Consider the following 26746-nt stretch of genomic DNA (forward strand, 5'->3'; position numbering starts at 1 on the left):
AGTTTCCCCGATCTGAAGAATTTAAGCCAGTAGAAAAGATGAATGACACCCTGGAGCTTGCAAAATATAAAATATTCTGTATTCTTTCAGGCAAGATGCTATGGTCAGCAGTTTGGGACTCAATATGCGGACCTTCCCACCACCACCCAGCATCTTGATATGCTTCCCTCAATCTCACAAACATTAAGTAGCGGGTTCAAAGCAAAAGGTGTTTGTGACAGGAAGTTGTGACCATCTGATAAAGTAAAAAAGCAGGCTTTACTTACCGACATTCCCAGGGCTTTGTACAGACCCTGAAATTCAAGGGGCGGAGGGCCTGTACTAAGCCACACTTTCCTCTTTTTGTTTGTTTGTTGTTGCCCTGTGGCTGCTGATCTGGTTTGTGAATGAGTCGCACGTACACCCAGTGGATGTTCAGTGTTTTATAGATGACATGGTACCTGCTGATCTTCTGTAGAGTGCAGGTGGATGAATCCGTGATTGTACAGTTCTCCCCTCGATCCGCTGACAGAATTGGAGCTGTTCTGGAATAACTTCTGTATACTGTATGTTGACCTGATTATTGGGATGTCTACTGTATGAGCACAGTGGTTTAGTTAATAAGGAGAATTTGTTCAGAGGAACCAGACTAAGATGTAGGCAACCACCAAACTGTATGAAGAAGTTAGGCCTGCCCAGGTTACTATGGGGATAGTGAATCTTTAGGAAAGGTAGACATATACTTAGACTGTGTTGTTTTTTTCTAAATGCTCTGGATGGCATCCACAAAGAGGCTTAGGTGTTGCAACAGTGAGCATCATAGTTAGGGTTGCCAACCCTCCCAGTTTGGCCGGGAGTCTTCCGGAATCGGGCTTGATCTCCTGGAGACTACTGACGCCAATCCGGGAGATTTTAGGCTGCTAAAAAGTCCGGCAATGCAGCAGGGCTAAGGCAGGCTCCCTACCTGCCTTGGCTCCGCGCCGCTCTCGGTAGCAGCTGGCATGTCCAGCAGCGGCTCCTCGATGCAGGTGTGGCCAGGGCGTCTCGCCTGCTCCCCTGCCCTGAGCTCCGATTCTGCAGCTCCCATTGGCCAGGAACGGGGAACCACAGCCAATGGGAGCTGCAGGGGAGGTGCCTGCAGGCACGGGCAGCACGCAGTGCCACCTGGCCACCTCGAGCCTAGGAACCGCTGCTGGACATACCTCAGGTGGCTCCTGGAAATGGCGGCAAGTGCCACAGAGCCGGAGCCCACACCCCGAACCTCCTCCTGCGCCTCAACCCCCTGCACCCCTGCCCCAGCCCTGAGCCCCCTCCCCCCCACACTCCCTCCCAGAGTCCGCACCCCCTCCTGCACCCCAACCCTCTGCCTCAGGCTCAGCCTGGAGCCCCCTCCCACACTCCAAACCCCTCTGCCCCAGCCCAGAGCCCACACCCCTGCCCCAGCCCAGTGAAAGTGAGGGTGTGGGAAAGCGAGGAATGGAGGGAGCAGGGCTGGAATGAGCAGGGGGCAGGGCCTCAGAGAAGGGGTGGGGAAAAGATGTTTGGGTTTGTGCAAACCCCCTCTCTAATGCCCCTGCTTCCTATCCCCTGAGTGCCCCCCCACCTCCTGACAGGCCCCCCAGGACTCCCACGCCTTATCCAACCCCACTGTTCCCTGTCCCCTGGCTGCCCCAGAACCTCCACCCCATCCAACCACTCCCTGTCCCCTGACTGCCCCCCGACTGCCCCCCAGGACCTCCTACCCATTTTTTCACCGCCGCACGTGTGCTGCTGCCACCCCCTTAGCAGGGCGCTCAGCCCTGCTGCCCGCACGGCGGCATGGCTGCAGAGGAGGGGAGACAGCGGGGGAGGGGCCAGGGGCAAGCCTCCCAGGCCAGGAGCTCAAGGGCCGGGCAGGATGGTCCCGCGGGCCATAGTTTGCCCACCTCTGCACTGGACTCTGGGGGTGCATCTACACAGTGAGCAGCACTGAGTCCCGGAGCTACATCCTTGGGCTTGTGAGGCTTGTGCTATGGAAGAAAATAAAAGCTAGGTAGACATTCAGGCTCAGGCTCTGAAGTTTAGGGAGCGGGGTGGGCTAAAGAGGCAGAGTCTGAATATCTACACAGCTATTTTTAGCACTGGCCTGTAGCACTGCAAGCCCAAGTCTGTAATCCTGTGCTGAGACATGCTGCTTTGGGCAGCTGCTCGCTGTGTCCACCTACCTTGGGTCTCCCACCTCCCAACTGGGTGCCCTAACCACTGGACTAAAGAGTCATTCCCTCTCTCACCCAATGACTGTTGTACTGTGGATAAATACTTAAATTGCAAATGGAGCATGGAAGTTAGAAAGAGATTTCACTGCTTAAAAGTATTTGCTGGGAGTTTCCAGATCAATATTTCCACTGGCGGTTCAGCGGCTTATCTGTCTTTCAAGAAGAAAAGATAAAGCTGTTTCACCTATGGCATGTGTACACAGCCATGGGCGGCTCTTGTAATTTCACTTGCAAACTATTTCCTTCCTCTTTTGTTCACTGATGACAGACCAGATTTCTGCAAGGTCTCTTTTCACAGTACTTCAAAGGACAAAGGTTAGCACCATATGGGTGAGAATAAGCCCAAGAAAAACAGCCCACGGCATGCTCTTTAAAACAGAGGCTACATGCAAGGAAGGAGCTCAGAACACAAAGATTGAAATAATACTGACGTTCAGCTGCTGCTTTTTCAGTGCCATAAAGTCAGGTTTCAGAGTAACAGCCGTGTTAGTCTGTATTCGCAAAAAGAAAAGGAGTACTTGTGGCACCTTAGAGACTAACCAATTTATTTGAGCATAAGCTTTCGTGAGCTACAGCTCACTTCATCGGATGCATACTGTGGAAAATACAGAAGATGTTTGTTTTTATACACACAAATCATGAAAAAATGGGTGTTTATCACTACAAAAGGTTTTCTCTCCCCCCACCCCACTCTCCTGCTGGTAATAGCTTATGTAAAGTGATCACTCTCCTTACAATGTGTATGATAATCAAGGTGAGCCATTTCCAGCACAAATCCAGGTTTTCTCCCCCCAAACAAACCCCCACTCTCCTGTTGGTGATAGCTTATCTAAAGTGATCACTCTCCTTACAATGTGTATGATAATCAAGGTGGGCCATTTCCAGCACAAATCCAGGGTTTAACAAGAACGTCTGGGGCGGGGGGGGGGGGGGGGGGGGGGGGTGCTAGGAAAACAAGGGGAAATAGGTTACCTTGCATAATGACTTAGCCACTCCCAGTCTCTATTTAAGCCTAAGTTAATTGTATCCAATTTGCAAATGAATTCCAATTCAGCAGTCTCTCGCTGGAGTCTGGATTTGAAGTTTTTCTGTTGTAATATCACAATTTTCATGTCCGTAATCGCGTGACCAGAACACTTCAATCTCTCTGGTCACGCAGACTCCAACGAGAGACTGCTGAATTGGAATTAATTTGCAAACTGGATACAATTAACTTAGGCTTGAATAAAGACTGGGAGTGGATGGGTCATTACACAAAGTAAAACTATTTCCCCATGTTTATTTCCCCCACCTCCACCCCCCACTGTTCCTCAGACATTCTTGTCAACTGCTGGAAATGGCCCACCTTGATTATCACTACAAAAGGTCGTCCCTCCTGTTCCCCCCCCCTCCTGCTGGTAATAGCTCACCTTAAGTGATCACTCCCCTTACAGTGTGTATGGTAACACCCATTGTTTCATGTTCTCTGTGTACATAAATCTCCCCACTGTATTTTCCACTGAATGCATTCAATGAAGTGAGCTGTAGCTCAGGAAAGCTTATGCTCAAATACATTTGTTAGTCTCTGAGGTGCCACAAGTCCTCCTTTTCTTTTTGCCTTTTTAAGTAGATCAGCAAGTTGAGACAGCCCCTGCTGCCAGCACGCTCCCTCCGTCCTGAGTCCTGCTCCTGACCCCTGCTTACCCCATCTCCATAGAGCAGGGGGCAGGGGCACACCCTGACATTAGCCTCTCTCTTCCTGCGCTCCCCCCCACCACCAGCAAGCAGGTGGCTCCTGGGAGCAGCTCCAAGGCAGAGGGCAGGAGCAGCACATGGCAGTGGGGGGCGGGACAGCTGAACTGCCGGCAATTGGTAGTCTGCTGGGTGGCTGCTGCACAGGGAACTTAGGGGAGCTGATGGGGGGCTGCCGGTCCACCCTGGTTCCAAGCCCCCACCAGCTAGCTCCTATGGGCTGCTCTTCCTGCAAGCAGTGGACAAAGCAGGCGGCTGCCAAACAGCATTATAAGGGAGCATTGTGCAACTTTAAATGAGCCCCATGTGCCCTAATTGATCAGCAACGTAACAGCGTTAACTGGGACAACTTTAAGTGAGGAGTTCCTGTAGCATATTTTCATTGTGAGGGATGTCTCAGGTTCCATATACTAGTGGAAGACTTTGGGACAGGACAGCCTTTTAATTCTTGCTGTGCATTTAGCTCCAGTCACCACAGCAGGAGAGAGATAAGGAAGAGACAAACTGAGGCAGGGAATGGGCTGAATTTGTATGGTGTAACCCAATTAAATAAAGGCGCACTCTTGGTTCCAGTCTGAGAAAATTAAGGCTTGCATTGATCAATGTGAAAAAGTGAGCAGCTCAAATTTCTAATACTGTATTAGAAACTCACTGTGGCTGAGTCAGTCACCTGGAGATCAAACTCCAGATCTCATTACAATACCTGTTGGGTAAGCAGCTGTGACTCAGCAAAGCTGCAGGTCTAATCCAGCAGTGACAGGCCTTCGTGGCATGCATCTATCTCCTTGAGATTTGATTAGTTAGACTGGAATGTTGCAAAAGGCTAATGACTGCACACTTTTAAAAAGGTACGCCTAGAGAAGCATTACTCAGCCACTTCTCCTCCCTCCATTGAATGGTGCCACAAATTGGTTGTAGCACTATGATCACCTCACTAACCACCTCCTGCCATTGCACAGCATGCTTTGTAATTGGTCTCCCTCAGCCTCTTTCTAGTGAGTCATCCCTATGCCCGAGCTGGTGAGCACTGAGGTCATTCCCTGAAAGTCCTGTGATAGGCCCATGCCAATCAACTGGCATCCCCAAGCAAGGGCCTAACCAGATGACCCCAAAGAAGGTTCCTAATCAAAGCTGCAACTTTAGTCTGCTTGGTGGTGCTGCCTTGTTGGGAGAATTCCCAGCTGCCTGGTAGCTCTGACAGTGGTGGCTCTGACAGTGGTGTTTAAATTTTTTCCCTCCCGCTCGGGGTGGAGAGTAACCAACTCTCTCACTTTTTTCCAGTTTTAAAACCCATAGCAACACATTTTTTATGCTTATAAAAGACACAGGAAGAGAAGGAAAGGCAAGTGTGTTCCTCCTCCTCCCCCCCCATCAAAGTGAAAATTTCAGGAAAAAAATTGCAACATTTATCAAAATGAAAAATTTCAACCAAAATGAATTATATGTCGTAAAAATGTTCATGTTGGTATAAAAGGCATTTTACATCCCCCCCCCCCCCCAAAAAAACCAACTTCATTTGAAAGTTTTGACCAGTTCTAGTAATAACACAGTTTAATGGGAAAATCCACACCCTAGAGGATATCATGTATCTTTCTGGCAGATTTGTGTAGCTTTATCATTGGAATACAAAACTTTTAAACCCATTTAAACCCTACATAGAGGTCTTAAGTGACACACAGGTTTTATGCTGGTCCTCTGCGCAGGGTAAATTTAATCTAGAATGCATTTTATAATACAGCACTTTGAATCCCAAATGCCTTCCAGGTCCAAGTGCTTTACATACACTAATGAACTGTGTCTTGCAACCACCCACTGAGATAGTGACCTACACTTATTCCCATTTTACAGATGGGAAAACTAAGGCATAGGCAGTCAGTAGCTCACTTACGGTCACACTACAGAAGTCCTGACTCCCAGGTCCTTGCTTGAAACACTGGCAACAGTTCCACCCCTATAGCTTGCCTGATAAGATATTTCATATAGTACTTAACATATATGTGTGTTTGCTCTTTTTCTAGGTTGTCCAGGGTCTGGTAATTGGAAGACTAACAAGTCGCTTTACAGAGAGGAACCTGATCATGTTGAGTGTTTTAGTCTTCAGTGGAGTGGGCTTTGCTATGGTAAGAGAAGAGGTGGGATTTTTAAAAGATCCTTAGGCCTGGCCTACATTTAAAAGTTACGCGGGCGTAAATATATTGATGAGGGGTGTGGGTTTTGGGAGTTTTTTAACCAATATAGCTATACCGGTAACAGCTCTCGTGTGGATGCAGTTATATTAGTGTGATTAGTATGACTTATCAGCATAATTATCCCCCTTCCCCCTACATTCGTGGCTATTCTGACGTGAAGCACCTTTTTAACCAATATAGCCATGCCCATGTTAGAGAGGTTGTACTGCTTTAATGAAGTAAAGCAATATGGCTTTGTAGCCTAGACAGGCCCTTAGTGACTTAGGGTCAAAAGGCTCATTGACTTTCAGTGAAACTTGTATTCCTAAAGGGCTTGTCTACACATAAGTTATACTCTCAGCCTATACTGGTGCTGTTAACTCAGTACAACCCTTAGTGGATGCAGTTATAGTGGAATAAAGGTACTTCCTATATGGGAAAAGGAATAAGCTGTATTACTATAAGAAAACTTTATCCTGCTGGAAGGCCTCATCTACCCAACAGAGTTTGCTGGCATCACACGCACCCACCCATGCCTGCTGTTCCATACAACTATGCCAGCAAAATCCCCAGTGTAAAAACAACGGGGCTGACAGAAGTGTGCTTCCGTCCACTTAGCTAATTCAGGGACATTACCGTGCTGTCAGAACTACTGTTGGCTTATGCTGTGTCTACACTAGGAGACTATGCCGGCACAGGGATACCAACCAAGGCATTGCAATGTAGATAAGCCCTAACTGTGACCACGCTAGGGGTTGTACTGGTATAACTCTTTTGGTAAACAAAAACAACAGTAACAAAACCCCACAACACATTCCCCACACACCTAACCCAAAGAGTCATACCAGTACAAACCATGTTGAGAACAGGCCTGTGTAACTTGATGCTTTTGAAAATCTTACACTCCGTTTTTGCTTGGTTATGTTTCCTGAATGTCTCTGAAAGTAAGCGAAAGTTACAGGCAAAAAACCCACACTTCGACAAAAGTTAGCTGGTGATATTAGGGGTTGGTCATTTTGGTTCGTTGTTTTTAACAATCAAGATTAGTGCCTTTTTGGAATGAAACATAGAACACTTTTTGTGTACCTCAGTCTTGAACTGCCAAGACTCCAGGGTGCATGAAGTCTTGGATGAGGATAACAGAGAAAAATGACAATAGATTCAGCTGTCGGCCTTTAGAAATTCACTGAATGGTTTGGCCTTGAACCCTCTAACTAGCATTTGATTATTGTGTCATGTTGCAATGAAATGGCTGTGTTACAGTGGCAAAAATGACAAGTCTCTTTCACATACCTGTTACACTGTAACCTTGTATGTAGGCACAGAGGTTAAGTGACTTTTCCAGGAGGACATATCAAATCCATGCCAGAGTAAGGAATAGAATCCAGGTCTCCTGACATCCAGACCTATACTTGAGCTATTAGGCAACACTGTGTCCCCTATACAAGTTAGAACACAGAGCTATGAGCCAGGAAGTTCTGGAGTTTTAGTCTGAGAAAGTAAACCATCGTTTCACTGGGTGACCTTGTGCCAAGTCACCTGATTGCTTTGTGCTGACCTGTCCTTCCACCCAGAGACTGCATAAGAACCAAATTGGGTCACACAAAAGGGGTGCAAATCACCCTTTCCTTGCTCAACCCAGATAAAATGGCCTGTCTTAGTAAGGCTTCCTAAGCCCTACCAGCCAGAGAACTGAGGAATCAAAATCATGAGCACAAAATCCTACATGGGGTTGCATACTGTGCTGCCATAAGTCCAGCATACCATTCATCATCATCATCATCACACACAGCTGGCCTGAAACAAGCCTAATGGATGAACTTCAATGGCACCGCCAGAGATGCAGAACCTGAGTGGAGCCCAATTACCCGCCTTAGTCTTGCTATCTCAGGAGTGATGGAGCAGGTTGACGGAAACATTTTAACATTCCTGTCCATGCACCAGACTTTAATTACCTCAGAAGCTTGAGAAATGAGTAAAGGCAATAATGAGAACATCATGAGCCAAGCAAGACGGCATCTCTCATTCAGACTCTTTGTTTAGTGAATTTGTTAGATGAGGTGTCATTTAAAAGACTTGAAACCCATCCAAAGCAGTAGGAGTGGGATGCATGCATTTATTGGGCATGTTTTGAGTAATAATAATGAGGAAGACTAAAAAAGGAGTAATTTAAAGAGCATAATTTAAATTTCCTCTGGACAGATCACAGTGTTGTTGCAGGGCAGTGCACATAACTGCCCCACTTACTGTGGATTAATAAGCCATGGTTGGAAGAAATCCAGCCCAAAGAAGTTCTTACTAACTTTGTGGGGGAACTGTGCTGTGAATTCACTTCAGAGCTGGCAGTTAGGACATGCCTAGGGGGCTTGGGACATCCTGATGGACCTGAGAGACAAGGGTCAGGAATGACTTCCTATGACAACTATTCATAGGAAAATACAGCTGCAGTCCTTTCCACCCAGGAGAGCTTATTAAAAAGTGCTCTGTTCAAGGGGCTGCCAAGACAACATCTGCATGCGGGGTGGCTTTTCATAATGGAGGTCCCGACAGGGATGAGCCTTGTTGAGGCAGCTTGTCGCAGTGTCAGGAGGGCCCTGGCTGACCCCAGCACTCAGATTACAGATCTGGGCTCATAAAATGTTTATGACTTTAATTCCCCCTTCCTCCCTTCCAAGAATGAGCATTAAAGATAGTTCAACTTAATTTTTTCCTCCTACTATGTACTTGCTATTGTTGGCCTGCCAATGGATGCCACGTGTGCAAAACAAAGCCTTTTCCTCATGAGTGGAAGCAAGTAGAGAGAGCAGATGTTTGAAAAAGAAACCTAAACACCTCCCTGGAAGGGTTTTGGCATGTAGCACAGGAGGTGCTCTGTGGGGCTTTTCATGACCTAAGAGGATAATTTTGCAGCTTGAAAGGAGTCTAGATGATGGGTGCCTATTACCCGGGGGTTGAAGATGGGGCAGGGGTGGGCCAGCTGGGAGACGTGGGGAGTTTGAACAGCTGGGATGAGCATTCAGTGGTCAGAGAAGATGATGCTTCTCATTTGCAGGTGTGGGAAGGCTTACGCGTTAACAGGGGGTCTGGGTGGTGGTGCAAAAAGGTTTGTCAGTCAAATGAGGGATGTTTTCCTCTAGGGGGTGCCTGGTTTTGACTTGTCCTGCCCCTTCTCTCCTGTTTCCCATCCATTTGCCTTTGAGCCCCCATCCTGGGACCCCAGGCACAACCCTCCCTATCTGAAAAATAAATCCCAGGTTTGGCAGTCATGTTCATACTGGGGCCTTCCAACCCTGATTCCTATAGGGCCTCAGTGGGGGAAAGCACTCTCCCCAGCACTCCCTCTGCTTTTAACGGTCATTCCCCACTTTTGTTGTTTGTTATTGAAGGGCCCGTCCAGCATTTATCATCTAATGCAGGAAGCCATGGTTCTGCTCCATCTACTCCCTGCTGCCTCCACACTGCCCAAGTGGCAGATAATTCCTGTGGGTCAGGGGAGTGTTAAAGCTGCATTCTCTCCTGAGATCCCTGCATGAGCTCTGGAAGCATTTGCTCTAGCAAAGTAGCTCTTATTATCCATCCACTGGTCTGAATATTTTGTGCACCAAGGCTATATTCTGTAGCCCTGACTCAAAACTCAGGCAAAGGTCCCATGGAAATTAAGGCACCTATCTACCTTTGCCTCCAGACAGGGGTTGAATATATACATACTTTTTAATCCAGTCAGGACAATGTTTTAAACCTCAGCATGAGTAGGTCATGAGTTAGGTATGTTTCTGGGCTTGTTTTCCCTCTGTAACCAAGAGACGCTGACTGGATTTTATGAAAGGAAAACCCATGCAGGATGATCCAATGAGTAAAACTTCCAGCTTAACAAAGGATATAAATGATCTCCAGATGACAGTAAAAGAAACACACCTCGAAATTAAACATAGGATAATAGAGTTCCAGTACAGAGTGAGGGAGGAGGGGCATTAATTTCCTTTCCGTGCTCCAGAGAAATCCATTCATTTGACCAGTAGGGATTGTGAATGAATTCAGAGCTGGTTTAGCCCCACTGCATAAGAAGTTTATTCTTGTACTTTTGTTTAAGTAATAAACTTCTGAAATGACGTCTCTGCTCAGAACATGTGCAATAAGAAAATTGTTACACTCACTAATTATGCTCATTAATGTGTCCTTATTAATGTGGGAGACCCGTTCCAGATTACTGAATTCAGTGAATTCATTAGCAAGTATACTGACAAACAGGATTAGCGATCCCAAGGGTACAGTATTACATAATGTACTGTGTTCATTTATTTTGACAAGCAAAGTTTAGTTTTAATTATTTATGATGATGCTTTATAATGGGTGCTGTAGAAGCCTGTTTTGTATAAGTAATGAGAACTTAATGAGACTGCACTACAGGCCCCTGCTATTAAATTTTTCCTGAGAGGTGGAGCACACAGCCTGGGGGAAGAAGGGGGGATTGTGGGAATTATCACGCTTTGTGAATTAGCAAAGCAAAACTAGATGAGGTTCTACATGTTAATGTATCGGTTACAGTTTCTTACATATACTGAATGTTTATAATACTGTATTCAACACAGATTTAACACAAGTGATTTGAATGGGTTGGATCTTCTATTGGTGCAAATCTGTTTTGCTGCATCAGGGCTTCACCACTGTACACCAACCAGGAGTCTAGTGCACTATGTACTTATGAAAATCCAGGTAGGATTGTATCTCGTGCTGCGCAGGAGCTGGCTTTCTAATAGACAGGGTATATTTTGTTCTGTCACTCAGGTGCTGATGACCAACGTGTTCCATTATTGCGTCATTGCTCTCCCCATGGTATTGGCACTCTGCACTATGGGCATCATTACAGACAGCATTCTCACCAAGTCCGTCCCTCCTTCTGACACGGGTAAGACTTGTTAAAAGACGAGAGATTTTTTTTTTTTTTTAATTAGACAATCTTCACGCTCAGACTCTGGGCCTTGTGACTTTTAAAGCCCGAGGTTTCAAGCTGTGAGCTGGCATGTGCATAAATGCAGCTGTGCTGGTGCTGTGCTGCCAACCACGACTTAGAGCGTTGTGGGAAGAATGCCGAGTTCCCAGCACATCCCGTCAGGCATAATTTGACTAAGAACAAAGCGTAACCTGTATTAGTCCCGCATCTCTGCCAGCCAATGAACGCTGGTCAGAAGGAGCAGGACTAGAGTTACAAGTGAGCCAGCGACCAGCATCAATTGACGACAGCATAACAAGAGGCAGAGTCCTGCAGCCTTTACTTAGACTGAAATCCACCTTGCTGCAGAGGATCTGTGCAAAGCTTTACTTATGCTTAAGGCTTAGGTGAATCACAAGGCCTTGTGTCAGCCCTCTGCACTTAGGACAGCGATCCCAAAACTTTTCACCTCATTTCCCCCCTTCCCCGTGTCCGTGCCCCCCTCCCCCGGAGTGGGGTCACGGCTCTGGGGGGGGGACATGGACAGGAGTAAGAGGGCTGAGGCTGGGGTCACAGCTGGGGGCAGGGCCAGGAGCCCCCTGAACTCTCCTCTGCGCCGCCCCAGGTGGGCGCGCCCCACAGTTTGGTCCACTGATTTAGGATTAAGATTAATAGATTTGGCCCTTGAAGGGGCTAGGATAAAAGGAAGAGCTACAATATTGGACAGCTAGTTAGCTTGAGTCGTATCTTAAGGTTGTCACACTTCATAGCACCCTTGCCACACTGCTGTAGTGTGGTTGTGCAGCTTTTGTTTTACACTAAGGCACATTTCTGAGAAACATGCCATTCCCTGAGAAATCCTGTTCAAACAACTGCATGTAATTTATGTCAGAAACAAGGATGAGCAGGTACAGGATGAACAAAGGACTAGCTTGTACAATATTGACCAAACACTCCATTTTTGACTGTACGTTCCTCATAGTCATTCAGGCTCTTGTTGCCTGCACTTCCACTTGCAAATACCCAGCCATATGTCTGGATCCAACAAGGAAAGGTCCACACAGCTTTCCTGTCACTCAGGTGCTTCTTTTCATGCAAAACCAGGCTATGGGACACCATGATAAACAATAAATGCTCAGAATGGAAACATGGTAGCATATTCTTGTAAATGAGGGGCCCTGTTCAGCCAGAGAGTCACCATAGATATGAATCTTAAAAGGAGTCATGATTTCTGTGTATTCTAATAAAGGAAGTGACTGGCCACCACCCTATTGGAGAGGAAGGGTCATGGTCCTGAAAAAGTCTTCATCATCTGAATGTCCGTGCCTTCCCTCAGTGAAAGAGTTCTCCCAGGATGCAGGGCTATACATATTGTACCAACATCAGCATGACACTCTGAACCTTCCTTTCCACAATGGTAGCGGGCAACTGAGAGGCTGCTAAGCCCAGCAGACTCCTGGGTTTTGCCAAGCAACCTTATTGTCCTATCTACACTGGACAAAACAAAGACTCCTGCCTAACAGCCTCGCTGTTCTATGTGAAGACACAGTGAAACTGCTGATGGTCACCCACAGAGCCAGCCACCCTAATCCATACACCCCTCAGAGGAGCAGCTACAGCTTTGGTTGCAGCTGGTTATAATACTTTTACTTAAGCTATTTTGTGATGTTTCCTTGTGCTGTTAAAAGAGTTGTTGCATTTTGCCATAGAAGAGGCTGTGGTTCAGTGGTGGACATGTATATTTATTTCCTTCAGATGTGGCCAGAAAATGTATGCACACATCTGTGCTGCCACAGCAATGTTCTGGTAAGCCTTCCCTGGCCCCCACCATCTCTGTCCAAATTATTCTTGCTCGAAGTAGAGGGTCCTTTTGTGTGGAATGGGGCATATTAAGATGAGTTAGTGCCTATCTGCAGGTGGTGCTTCTGCTCTCTTAAGCCCTGCCTCCATGGCTCCACTCCACAAATATCTGTGGAGTCGTCCTCTTTTGGGAGCTCCATAACTGGTCCAGTCAGATTCTATCCTGCACTCCCCACTCCGGCTGCAGCTTTATGGGCAGGTGTCCATACAGAGCCCAGTTGAAATTTAACTCATAGTTTGTGCAGTCTGTCAAAGGTTGTAAAGCACTTTGGGATTTTTCTGGATGAGAATGTCCCATTGTTAGCCTGATTTAAGGCTGAAATCTACCCAGCATACATTGTGAGCACTTTGAGCCATTGAATCTCTGTTAGAATTTAATTTGTTTGCTAAAACGTATTTAGTTCACATTGAGCTAAGGACAGAACTTTCCAGGACTCGATTCTGTGTGAATGAAAATCAGGAGTTTCAAGTCTTCAAGAAATGTTTGAGGGAGAGCAGTGGAGGAGGGGCAGTAAATGGCATTTAAACATAGCGCAAATCTGGAAAGCATCCAGACTGCTCTCAAAAGGCTTTTGTGAGGAAAAATGGAGCATGCGTCTCTTTCAAAGCCCAGAGGCTAACTTCAGTCACAAGTGAGCATGAGTTTAGTGGTCTCTTCGTAGTCTTCGTTTGTTTGCGTACATTATTAGGTCACACCCCACACCCAATTCAGCAAAATTGGCAGTCTCTGCTGAAGGACAGTGGAAGGGGTGGTACTGCAACTTAGGACAAAGGTGCACTTGCAGAGGTTGTATGGAGCCCAGAACTAGCCCATTGGGAAGTGTTGCAAGAAAAGATTGTGTGCATTTGGAGAGCTGTGCATGGGCCCAGAACTGCAATGGCAGGGGATCTAGTAGGTTAGGATTGAGGTGCATTGGCAGACTTGTGTTTGGGCTCAAAACTAGATTGGCAGGAGGTGCTGCTGCAGGTCAGGATTGTAGTTCTTTAGCAAAAGCATGAGGAGGTCGCAGTAAAAGAGGGGTCCTGAGAGTCATTCACTTTCTCAAGTAGGATTTTGTTTTTAAAACTTTGTCTCAAGGCAGAGGCAACAGTGAAATCAAGAGTATCTGACCTAGCAGAGCAATTTCAATGTGTAAGATGTTTCTTTGGAGTACCTGTCTAATGTAGTATGGGTGTCTCCCAGAGAAACAATGCTACTAAAATGCCTGCCACCCATTTCTGATCTGGGGTGACACCATACTGTAGCCGTTCCACCCACATTCCAGATAAAACTATTGTCCCAACTGTACAAATGTTAAATTTACCCTACAAATTAGTCATTTCTATTTGCATTTGTTAATAAATCTCTGCCTTTTAATAGCTCTTAAGCTTGATGTGATATTGTGACATTAAAGCTTTTCACATCAAAAACACAGAAAGTGGAGTTAGCCTTGAAGATTTTCAGTTAATTTAAAGAACTCGTATTCGCAAGATCGTTCTATTCGCCAGTTCACCTTGAGGAACTCCCTTGGGAATTGTGTCTGTCTTGAGTCTCGCTGAAGGAATCTTCTGAAGATCTTTTCATTAAGAGGCCTATCCTATATTGTCTAAAACCAGTTGTTGTCTTTCCATTGATCTTAATAAGCCCTGGGTCAGGCCTTTATGATAAAGAGGGGACTCGCCCCAGATTAGAGTGCTCCTCTTATCAAAGAGCTGGAAGACTGGATAGAAGTTAGTGGAAGCCGATTGTCAAGTGAGGATTTTCTTCTCCACTGTCACCAAACATTAAAGCGTCCCTGTCCTTCCCAAATAGGCATGGGTACGGATTACCACTTGCTGAGATCATTCAGATCTCTGCATCAAATCTTGCTTTCCCAAAGTCATTTCCTAATGGGGGCTGATGTGTTTCCCACTCATTTTTTTACCAGTCACTGGGGCTTTCTGTTGAAAGAGTGGACTGGAAATGATTTCTTTCATTTTCCTGTGCGGTTTTTTGTTTTGTTATTTTTTTCTTCAAAGTAGAAAGGGATTTTGCAGCATGCTGGAGTAACATCATTGGCATGGGAGAGCTGGGTGGGAGTACAGGCTAGCCCCGATTGTGACCTGTCAGCATTAAAATCCCTGGTGGAACTCAATCTCGCTTCCTAGAATGGAGATGTTGTTTCTGTGCACAGGTCCGGTTTAGGGGGCTCACTGGTTTATGGATTGACTTGTATATTCAGAAGTAAAGCTCACCATGGAGATTAAACAAATTGATCCTTAAATCCAGAGCCAGTCTCCAGCACTGTGGCATCCCCAAACTTTTGGCAGCCAACTTCTACTGCTGCATTGTGTGCTGTGCTGGGGTAACCCTGCTCTTGTGCTAAGTAGGGGAGCCCTGCTTAATCTTTCCTAGCCTTGTGTGGCTCCCCTCCTGCTACAGAGCCTACCTCCCCTCTTTTCATAACCAACCTTCTTCCTCCGTTGCTCAGACTCAGCTATCAGTTGACTGGTCCAAAATATGCCACCTCCCTGATTGTTCCCTGATCATTGAATTAGGCTGCATTGTGATCTGAGGCCAGCTGTAGGACAACCCCATTAACCATAGCATTGTAACATGACATAAATCAAAAAGAAGGGAGTTGGGGCAGTCCAATGCAGCACAAAGGTGCAATAGCTAAACTAAAAGGGGATTGAGAAACCACTGGCCCCAACACCTTTCACTTACAGAGGCCTCTGGGCCCAAGCCCTGAAGTTTACAGAAGAAGAGAGGTTGGGAAGACTGAGGTAGGAAGATGGCTGAATCAGCAATCGTAGGCAAGGCAGGTAACTGCGTAGGACAAGGAATGATGGGTGGCTGGGAGGGGAATAAAGGAAGGGAGAAGGAGAGTGGGCCACTTGTAGTGAAGGGAGAATAGCGAAAGGTGCAAAGATGCAAGAGCTTTGGGGGAAGGGTAGTGTGTGGAGAAGCCAGAATAAAAGGATGAGAAAAAGTTTGTGGATTTGAATTTATGCAGCACTTGGCTGCTTCTACATTGGACTGAGCTGTACAGAGCATTGCAGATGTTTTTGCTAATGTACTGATCCTCAGACACTTGTTAGGCAGTTAACATTCTGAGAGCAGTAAATTCAGATTTCAAACTGCCTAAAGATCAGAGGTGGTTCGTACTGGAGGATCTAATTTGGAGCCATCTGGTTCTTTGGGAAACAGAAATTATCTTTCAGCAAAATAAACCTTTCAGAGGTGCAGACCTGGAGCCTGAGCCTGTTTAGATGATGGATAGCTGATTAAACATACACACGCAACCCACCCACACACCACAAAGTGCCAGCTCAACTGTTGGGAGCCAGTTTGGCTGCTGTATATAGTAATTAGTTTAGTTCAAATGCCTGGAGGGGAAAAAAAATGTAGAAGTTGCCCAGGAAGCTTGGTGGCTGTGTGATTGCTCCCACTGGGAGAGGTCAATTTTGGGGATCCACCCAGCTCATTGATGGGGAGCAGTACTCAATGTCTGGCAGAAAAAATTTTCGAAGACACACACGCATGCTACTCCCCCTCCTATTGACTCCCTTCTCAACTAGCATTATGAATAGAAGTACAGCAGGCTTGGATCTGCATTAGACTGAGGACTGGTCAGATTTCCTCTAATTCACACTCCCCTAAAGACTTTTGGACTCAGTTCTGTTCCAGTTACATGGTCCTCCATCACTTTATAACTAGTAGAATCAAGTAGTGCATTTGTGCTCACATTTAGCTAGGCAGGGCCTCCATGTACGGTGCCACACCTGGCAGCAGGATCTTTATGTAAAGTCAAAATGCCTACATCCAGAGTTCTCTCTCACCTGTGCAAACAGCAAAACAAACATACCAATATTTAAAATGGTCAAAATGTGACCAAAGTCTAAGCTTAGCTCACAAGCTGCCTCCCTTCTCCTTCCCTGATGTCCTGTTCTAAGGCTTTTCATTTTGGTGCTATACTGGTTTTCCTATATGAATAGCAGGATAACGTGCCTGCACCCTACCACATGTGCTCTAATATTCCATGTCCATTCATCTGCATGTGCACATGCAAGTGGCCCTACTTTGCCAAGTAGTAAGTGCTTTCTTTTTGCCTGTGGCTCCTGCTCCCTTTAAGCTCCCAGCATGGCACAAGAATCTGGTGGAGCTGGATACAATGCATGTGTTCATTCATATTGAAGCAATCTTGGTTTGTGATGAGGCTTTTTTAGGGCATCATCTTTTGAACAGACTAGTTAGAACCCAGCCTCCCAGAGCCAAGTTGCTATACTGCAAATCCTTAACATCCCATATCCTGAGCAAGAGGACAAATTGTGATAGGTGGTTTTAGTAAGGTGGAGATGCACTAGTAGTAGCTGTCTCATCTAATTATTGTATTAGAAAAGTCTGATCTTCCAAGCTTTGCAAGTGACAGAGTACTAAAGTGTAAATTACCACACCCTTAATTAAATAAATGTTCCCAGTTGCAAGCCTAACTAAGAGGACTACTTCCAGAATCAGAACCTAGCTCCCAGTATTGGGCACTGAATTCTTTCTTGAAGAGTGCAGAATCTGATTGCCCTTTACTACAGTATTCCTGTTGTGTGAACACTGCAGTGGAGAGTTGAGATGGCTCACAGTGGAAGTTACACACTTCTGGAGACACAGAGTCCATGTAAATTATGTCTGTTCAACAAACTGTCATTAAAGCTTTGTAATTAGAATTAATCTGTAGTTTCTGTATGCCCTTTTTCTCTCCCCTCTTCTGTAGGTGCTATGCTTGGGCTATGTGCATCTGTTCCTCCCCTGACACGGACCGTGGGCCCAACACTAGGTGGAATTTTGTACAGGATGTTTGGAGTCTCAGCCTTTGGTTATTTGCAACTGACTGTCAATATAGCTCTGTTTTTGTATATTTTTAATAATAAAGTACCCCAGAAAGAGGAGAGAGTTCAGTAATCCAGGCTACATGTAAGTCTACTTTATCTACAAAAACTAAAATGTGCAATGTTTATATATAGATTATATATCAGGACTTTTGCCTCCATTAACCCAGATTGAAAATAAAATCAGCCTTAAACCAGCACTATGCATTTCAGCAGCGTATACAGTAACTTTTGCTATTGAAGCAGTTTACAAAGCCTTAGTAAATGATATTCCACACCGTTGATAGTTTGCAGACTCTTCTGGGCTCCACACATAAGTGTGTACTACACAATTACAAGAGGTAGGACCCTATCCTTGGTTGATGTAAATCAGCCTAGTTCCATTGAAGTCAATGAACCCAATGAGGATACAGCCCTCTCTCTTTAGGAGTAATGTGGAGGTCAGGTTGTTTTTACAGTGCTTAGCACAATGAGGCTCAGATCCTCATTTAGGCCTCTGATCAATACAACAATATCAAGTGCGAATAGTTACAGAAGTTCCAGCAACTGCATTTCAGCCACCCCCACTTACAGGTGTGGGTCTATCCTCTCTTACACTGTAGAATGGAAGTAAAGGCAGGTCATCCAGATTTTTTCAGACGTGGTGTCCTAAACACCAGTTGAATCCATATTTAAGTCATGCTTTAACCCCACCTGGAGAAAAAAGAAACCCACCCCTCTTTAGGAGGGTATTCCAGGTTGCAGTACAGGTAACTGAAAAACCTGTAGGTTCAGGAAACCTAAGTACTGTATCCTGCTTTAAGGCACAAACCCCTCAATGCAGAGCATTTCTTCCCACCAGCCTATACATAGGGGATCAGAACCAAGACTTTCTTCAAGCTGGTCCAACCAACAGATAGCTGAAACCTATTTCATCCAGTGGGAAAAAAGCAGCTAGTCCATAACTTATAAAGCCTCCTAAGTAGTTTATAGCCATAGCATTTCCCAGTTTTTGGATGAGCAAGCACTTCCCTTTTGAGCCACACCCTCCACTAGCTCTTTATTAGAACTATGCTTTAATTGGCCCCTAATTAACCCTCCTACATGCTGTTCACAGGATAATCTTTGTAGTTTCCACCAATACTCTCTGGTCTCCTTCAAGCAAGACTCTGTGGAAGTCAGTGGGAACTTTACCTAATTAAGGATTTCAGTTTCAGACCATTAGTAAGAAACACTACACAGGAAAAGTCTTACAAGGAAAAATGCATTTGGCACTGAAACTGAGTTGCACTTCCCCTTTCTAGCTGTAGAGAAGGGATAGCTGTATGTTAACAGAATTTCTCTCAAGGAAATGTAGATTAATTAGTGACAAGTCTCATAAGACCTGATTTTCATAAGCACGGTACCAAGAAGTTCAGCTATTTCTCCAACCCCTGGGCTCTGCAAAGTGTCCTAAGAAGAAGCTGATAAAACAGTACTTCCTGCCTCTGGTTAGGCTGGAAATCCCTTGAGAACAGCCTCTTCCATTCAGCATGGCTGATCCTGGCTGGATCTAGAAACTGAAAAGTTGCGTTTAGAGATGTGAAATAACAGGGAACTTATTATATAAACCTTTCCAAACCCCTGAGATTATATAGATTGGTCTTTATTTTGTCCTGAACCAGTTCAGTTATCCCTCTTCTTCTGGGCTAAGAAAGCAGGGGGTATTAGAGGAAGCATTCTGGAAGGCACTTTTGTTCTGTAACTGGTGACTGCAGGTGTTCTTGCACCTTCTTCAGACGCAACTAATCCTGACCATTGAATTCTGGATTAGACGGGCCAGTGGTCTGATACAGTATAGCAATTCCTAGTTTAGATGCAACTGATTTTCTGCTTGGAGACCAATTGAAGCAGGCCCTTTCCTAGAGACATGTCCGTTTTCTGTTATTAAAGCACATGAGTATTTTTATTAACAGAAGTGTCTGGATACATTAGTATAGCCCTATTTCCAGATGGTGTCTATGAACTATTATTCTGCAACCTGCACCAATAAACATACTGCACCGCAGTGTATAGTAATAAAATGTGAACATTTCAAGTAATTTATTTGGAATGGACACATTAATGCAAAAGCAATATTAAGACATCTGCTTAAAGACATTCATCAAAATAAATACATATAGATACCACAAATAATTTAAACTGGGTTTGTTTTGCACCAATGGGTGCTGAATATTCTTTGCATCTCATAAATAGATGAAAGGAGTTTGCAAAGCTGTGCCACTTAAAAACTTGCTGAAGCTTCACCAGAAGTCCTTTTGAAAGAGTCTTTGGTTTTTAAAATGCATCTTGGAGCGAAGCTCAGGGCTCTTTGCTCAGCAGCCTCAAACTTGGAGGAAACTCAACTGTTCCCAGCCACCTTCTTTGCTTTCCTTCATTGGTACCCTGTCCCATTTCAGTCCAAGACATTCGATCTGGTTTATCATCCAGCGGTATATTCTAAAAGAGAGAAACAGAAAATAAGTCAGAAGTGCAACAATACAGCAATATTCTTGTGGGGTAAGAGCCTACGGGAGTTTGGCACTCATATTTAAAAATCCCAGCCTATATACAGAGTTCCTTAAAGAAGCCCCTGTTAAGTGTCTCTCCACATTTCCTCAACTAAATGGCATAATTATTAAATTGCTCTTGCTAGTTAGTAACCATGCAGAGTATCACCCAGAGATCCCTGGTAGGCAACACTCACAAAAAGCTCAGTCTCCAAAATGGAGTGCCAAGTCTACAACACGTCAGCGTTCTCTGCTGGCCAAAGTGGCTTAAGGAGCAGCTTTGGTGCTCGTCTAAAGGCTAGTATTACGTTCCAGTCAAAAGCTGCAGCATGAAAAGTCAATGTCCACTGCTTGAATTATGTGGGGAGGAAGGATAAGGGGGTGATTAATGAAAGCCTGAAACAGGCAAACCTATTTAATACAACACAGCCCACCCAGTGTTTTGAATAAGACAGAAGTGAGGTAGCCCCTCAAAGTAGTAAGAGGGCCTGGCCTCCCCAGTTCAAGCATTAAAACCCAAGTCAGCTGCTGCTGAGTGCCTCAACCACAGGATGTGAGTGTCTTCCCAGGGAGACCCAGCCAGTGTCAGACCCACAGAAGGAGGTCCCCAGCCCAAGAGAGAGAGTAGAGGCAGGCAGGATCCCAACAGCGATTCTCCTATCCCCATTATTGCGTCCTTTCTCCTCTTGAAAAATGGAGATATTTTGCCACACTAGCTACTAGACAGTCACTTCTTATCCCAGGCCGCCGGATGCTGAAGTGGCAGTAAAACGATCCCTAGTGACTTTCATAAGAAGCCACAGGCATATTGATGCTTTCTGGGAATCATTAAATTGCACTGCCCAGCAGGGGCCGCTGTGGGGCCAAGTCCATTCAACCCCTCCAGGGCCGACCGGCTCGGCTAATTCCATCCGCGCCTCCGCCTGCAGGCGCCAGGGCTGCGTTTCTAGCCGATACAAGAGTCTTGGGGCCGGGGGGGGGGGGTCTTTAAGCCTAAGGCCGGGTGGTGCCGGTTCCGTCCGAGCGCTACGGGCGGAGCCGGCCGAGCCCAGGCAGCTGCGGTGGGAGTCCCCGTGAAAAGGCGGGAGGCGCCCACGTGCTCTCAGGGGCTGGCAGCCGCTGTTTAAAGGCCGGGAGCAGCGCTAGCCTGGAACTGGCGGGTGAGGGGGAGAAATGCCTCCCGCGCTAAGCACGTGGCCAGCTCGCCGGCCCGCGATCTCTGCCCGCCCGCCCCGCCGCCGGCCCCGCTGCACCCCGCGCAGCTCTGTGGAGACGGACTGAGGCGCAGCGCAGCAGCCCGAGCTCTGGAAACGGAGCCCGCCCGAGCCTTTTGCCAAGCCCCGCGCGGGCAGGCTCAGGGGCGCTGATCGGACCCCCCCACCCCACCGCCGGGGCTCACCTTCCGCCGTACCTCCTGCCGCCCCGCGGGCTGCTCAGGGCGCCCGGGCCAGGCGCCGCTCCTGGCTGCCGGCCGCCGGCTCCAGCTCTTGGCGGCTCTTGAAGTCCTGGATGGCCCGCTTGTTCTGGAAGTCGATGAGCGCCATGGTGATGGAGGCGTTCCAGCAGCTCTGGTCCGGGCAGCGGAAGTCGATCTCCTTGCGGTCCGTGGTGACGATGGTGAAGTAGATGTACTTGCCCGTGCGCTCCACGCAGTCCACCTTGAGGATGGAGTGGAAGCCCAGCTCCTTGCCCCGGGCGCGCTTGTGCCCGTCCGGGAAGAGGCTCAGGCTGTCCTTGGTCAGCACCACTAGCTTCTTCTTCCAGAACTGGAAGAGGCTGTCGCTGCGCTTCTCCAGCTCGCCCTCCCGGATCACCTCGCCCGGCATCTTCATCCTCCGCTCCGGCCGCGCCCGGGCTCCCTCTGCGGCGCCTTCTTCCCTGGGCAACGCGCTGCGAGCCGGCGAACTCGGCAGCGGCTCCGGCTCCAGCTGCAGTGAGCGAAGGGTGCTGGATGAGGAGCAATTTATTCTGGTGAGTCAGCGCCTGGCTCTTCCGGTGCCACTCCCTCCCCAGCCCTGCTGTCACCCACCCCCGGCCTCCCGAGCCCGGCCCTGTCCCTCCCCTCCCCGCGCCCCGCCTGTATCCGGCACCTCCTCCCCCGCTGGCCCCAGGCCACCGCCGGCACACTGCCTTCCAGCTCCAGGCCGGTTCATCTCCCACCGCCTCCTGCATCCCCGCCCCCTCCCTCTTCAGCCTCTTCCATGACCCCCTCTCCTCTCCACCCCTGTTCCCTGCCTGGCCTCCATCAACCCCCAGCCTGCCTCTCTACAGCTCCCCTTCTGCGCCACTCCCTCGCCTCTTCCCCCTTTCTTCTACTCGTTCCCTTCCCCCAGCCTCCCACCTGTGTCAAGTCTCCCCCATTCCCTCTGCCCCCCCCTCCGAGTTGCCAGCCCTCCAGGATAGTCCTGGAGTCTCCTGGAATTAAAGATTAATCTTTACTTCAAGACTGTCATGTGATGAAACCTCCAAGAATACATCCAACCAAAATTGGCATCCCTCCCCAAGCCTCTTCTCTCTTCTTGTGTGTCTCTCCTTCCCTCTACCGCTCCCCCCCCCCCCGTCTGCCCTCCCCCGACCCCTCTATCTGGCTAACCCCTCACCTGGCTCCTTTCTCTCCCACTCTTCCCCTTGCCTGCCCCCAAGCAGTGACTCTGCTCAGGAATGCAGTTGCTGCCCAGCCCATAGGGTGACTCAGCCCTGCAGCGGCCTTTGGAACTTTCTCAAGGCTTCAAGCCTCTTCCAGGCTGGGCTGAGCGCTCAGGCCGGATGTTGGGGGATGGGGAGGCACCTTAACCTTAAAAGTCACCAGACCGGCTCTCTGTCCTGGAAACCTGTGGGCTGAGGTTCCTGATTTTTGTCCTCCTGACAGCCAGGTATCTGGGATCCTCCCCAGCTCACATGCCAGGAGGGACAAATGGAGAAGGGCTCTAGGCTACTTCTGCCTTTCCTGGCCATGAAATGTTCCACCCGCCACCCCCCAATATGTCCAGGGCAGCCCTCCACTCACCTACCTAACCTATTTCATCTCTCTGCATTTCTGAAGTGCCCATCACCACGCTATCTAGGCTTTCTCTATTAAGCTACATTAAAGAATGCACGACACTTTCTCACATTGGAAGCTCTTATCTTCTATTACAGCACTTTGATCATCCAAGGCCTAGATCTTATAATTCATCAGACTGGAAAAGTCTGCTGAACTCTGTATGAAACCCACCCACTCCACGCACAATGAATGGCAGGATGAAGGCTATCGATCCGCTTTTGTGCAAAAAGCTCCATTTTCACCTGGTAGTTTGGAGAGAAGCGTTTTTTTTCTGTTTCATGTGAAATTTGCTTTTGGCAGGCATTTCTGAGGGCAGATTCAGCAGCTTGCAGAACAAATTGCATTTTAAACTATAAAAACTAAAGAAATTGAAACAATTAGGAAGGTTAGTTAAGATTTAGTACCTAAATGATAGAGTGATGGGTGCATCACAAATGCAAGTAGAGGGGGTCCAAAAAAGGAAATGTTTTGTGTTTTGTTTATTTTGACGACACCCCCCCCCCCATGAAATTGTCCATTTTCCATCCTTTGAAAATTTTCCGTCCTCTAGCAGGCAGAAGTTGGTAAAACACCTTGAACGTGAACAGTTGTGTAAATGCCAGGTATTAATTATTATCATTACTTATTAAGGTATTCTGAGAGGCCTGATTAAAAGGGCTATTGTCAAGGCTAAAATCTAGGGGTTGGATGGAGGCAGGCGGGAAGGGAGCAGTACTTTCCCACACACCACTTACAAAATATGCTACACCCCTGTGAATGAGATTCTGCTACAGTAGAATATGCACAGGGGTGGCAGGTTTGTATAATTTTTTGGTGGTGCCCACACTGGGTCCAATCTTGCCCCCCCTCACACACACACACACACTTGCCTAAGGCTCTGGGAGGGGGGCTGGGTGCGAGAGGGGTGCGGTCTCTGGGATGGAGTTTGGATGCGGGCTCTGGGCTGGGGCAGGGGTGCGGGAGAGGGTGAGGGGTGCAGCGCTACCTTGGGCGGCTCCCGAAGGTGACCCGCACACCCCTCTGGCAGCAGCTCCTAGGCAATGGGACCAGAGGGTCTCCGCATGCTGCTGCCTGCAGGCACCGCCCCTGCAGCTCCCATGGGCCCGCAGTTCCTGGCCAATGGGAGCTGCAGAGTTGGCGCTCGGGGCGAGGGCAGCACACGGAGACACCCGCCTCCTGGGGCCATAGGGCCATTCCAGCCGCTTCCGAGAATGGCATGAAGCGAGGCTGGGCAGGAAGCTGCCTTAGCCCCACTGTGCTGGTGGCGGCGGCCGGGAGCCCCGGGGCCCTTTTAAATTGCCCGGGGGCAGCAGGCAGGGCCTGGAGATGCCTCGAGGGAGGCGCACAGGGGCGTCAGGCAGGGCTGGAGGAGAGACCTGGCCATGAACGTAGGTGGAGCTGGGCCCCTGGGCCCCTGAATATTCCTGGAGCACGGGCACCACAGGCCCATATAACTCTCACTGCTCCTGAATATGCAGATGTTCAAAATATGATTGTGCTGCTACTTGGTTCCACTGTGCTCTTTGAGCTGGGCTTTCCCTCAGTGGGATTGGAATGTACCCCGCCCCAGATCTCTGCTAGGCCCTTTGAGCTTGGATCCTTCTCAGCTGGGGAAACAAAATAACTGGTGGTATAGCACCAAAATGAGAAGTCACTAACAGTAAATTGTGCAGGTCTGTGATCTTCCTTCTTCTTTCTTAGGCCTGGTCTAGGTACAGATTTTACACCAGTACAACTATGTTGGTTGGGGTGTGATTTTTTTAAATTTTCATTTTATTTTATTTTTATTTTTTAAATCAACAGAGTTCTATCATTACCACCCCTCGTGTGGACATAGTTATATTGGGATAAAGGTGCCTTACACAGTACAGCTTATTCTCCTGCCTGTGTGGCTATACAGCAGTGGGTCTCAAACTTCTGTACTGGTGACCCCTTTCACATACCAAGCCTCTGAGTGCAAACCCCCACCCCCTATAAATTAAAAAAACTTTTTATATTTAACACCATTATAAACACTGAAGGCAAAGTGGGGTTTGGGATGGAGGCTGACAGCTCGTGACCCCCCCCCCATGTAATAACCTTGTGACCCCCTGAGGGGTCCCAACCCCCAGTTTGAGAACCCCTGCTCTACATGTCTAGCGATAGCAGTATAAAGCACCTTTATACTGATATAATTATGTCTGTGCTGCGAGGAAGGTGGGTTGTACCATTTTAATATAGTTAAACCAGTATATCTTTTGTATGCGGATAAACCCTTAAATAAGGAATGAAATTTGTTAACAATGTGGAGAGTGAATTACCATCACTGGGGATGTGATTTAACACCACCTCACTGAGATTCCTAGATTATAAAGTCAGAAAGGACTTTGTGATTATCTAGTCTGACCTGCTATATAACACAGGGCAGGGCCTGCCTGAATTAATTCCTGATTGTTGAATGGGGCAGTTCATACCTCTGAGAGCTAGTATTTCAGACTCTCTGCCAACATACCAGCTCTTTTGAGGCTTCTTTGCAATCCTAAAATCTAGAGCAGTGGTTCTCAACTCTGGTCCACCGCTTGTTCAGGGAAAGCCCCTGGCGTGCCGAGCTGGTTTGTTTACCTGCCGCGTCCGCAGGTTTGTCTGATCGGGGCTCCCACTGGCCGCGCATGGTTCGCCTCTCCAGGCCAATGGGGGCTGCAGAAAGTGGCGCGGGCTGAGGGATGTGCTGGCCACCCTTCCCGCAGCCCCCATTAGCCTGGAGCGGCGAACTGCTGCCAGTGGGAGCCACTATCCGCCGAACCTGCGGATGGATGCGGCAGGTAAACAAACTAGCCCGGCATGCCAGGGGCTTTCCCTGAACAAGCGGTGGACCAGAGTTGAGAACCACTGCTCTAGACATTTAGGTTTTTGTTGTTGTTTGTTTTTTTAAATGAAAGCTAGAGAAAAAGATCATAGATCCATTGATGTAACAACATGGCTTATGGGCCTGTCGTGGCTGTTTTCAAGCCCTGGCTAAAATTTGACATAGCTAATGTTAAATGGCAGTAAAATATGTAACAATTTTTATTTCATATTATATAAGCCATGGTGAGAAGGGTTTTACACAGCAAACTCTCCCCCCCTCCCCGCCCCCGCATCAAAAACTAAAACATAGCTCTTGGTTCAGTCATTGCAGTAGGGAATATACATAATTTTCCTCTGTCTTCGTGAACAGACCTGTATTTTTCTTTCCCACTTATGCTGACCACCTTCATCACTTTATGTGGTACTATGATTCTTGTCAACATTTCTTTTATTTCCAATACAAAAAAGTAGAGCAGGCAAGCACAGCAATGAGTAAGTGTGCATGTGCTACAAATGGAAAGTAGAGGAAGTTTTAAACTGACCCATAATCCTTATCCTCCTCTCACCCATTGGGACCAGTTATTCTAACAGATGGAACAAACATT

The 26746-nt window shown here is 47.4% G+C and overlaps 2 protein-coding genes across 6 annotated transcripts in view; one reads left to right on the forward strand and one right to left on the reverse strand.

Moving 5' to 3' along the window:
* The window catches only part of SLC67A1 (solute carrier family 67 member 1), a 135926-nt gene extending 117961 nt beyond the window's left edge, over nucleotides 1-17965 (forward strand). For all 4 annotated transcript variants that reach the window (XM_075129331.1, XM_075129334.1, XM_075129333.1 and 1 more), the window contains 3 exons: nucleotides 5984-6085; nucleotides 10919-11039; nucleotides 17651-17965. In XM_075129331.1, coding sequence (XP_074985432.1) covers nucleotides 5984-6085; nucleotides 10919-11039; nucleotides 17651-17838 — 411 coding nt within the window. In that variant the 3' untranslated portion in view covers nucleotides 17839-17965. The remainder of the gene's footprint in view (nucleotides 1-5983; nucleotides 6086-10918; nucleotides 11040-17650) is intronic.
* A 1829-nt stretch (nucleotides 17966-19794) lies between these two features.
* On the reverse strand, nucleotides 19795-22275 carry PHLDA2 (pleckstrin homology like domain family A member 2). Of its 2 annotated transcripts, none has more exons than XM_048855179.2 (2): nucleotides 21672-22275; nucleotides 19795-20222 (listed from the first exon to the last, which is right to left on the reverse strand). In XM_048855179.2, the coding sequence occupies exon 1, from the start codon at nucleotides 22102-22104 to the stop codon at nucleotides 21706-21708; it is 399 nt and encodes a 132-aa protein (XP_048711136.1). In that variant the 5' UTR covers nucleotides 22105-22275; the 3' UTR covers nucleotides 19795-20222; nucleotides 21672-21705. The 2 variants fall into 2 exon arrangements, with proteins under 2 accessions (XP_048711136.1, XP_048711135.1); XM_048855178.2 differs by having other exon boundaries at nucleotides 21684-22219.
* Between the last annotated feature and the right edge of the window lie 4471 nt (nucleotides 22276-26746).

This window comes from Caretta caretta, chromosome 6 (genome assembly GCF_965140235.1).
Source record: "Caretta caretta isolate rCarCar2 chromosome 6, rCarCar1.hap1, whole genome shotgun sequence".
In the NCBI taxonomy this organism is placed as follows: domain Eukaryota; kingdom Metazoa; phylum Chordata; order Testudines; family Cheloniidae; genus Caretta; species Caretta caretta.

Bases quoted from the DNA above. Each gene is read 5' to 3' on its own strand.
- PHLDA2 (XM_048855179.2), bottom strand. From the start codon at position 22,104: ATGAAGATGCCGGGCGAGGTGATCCGGGAGGGCGAGCTGGAGAAGCGC.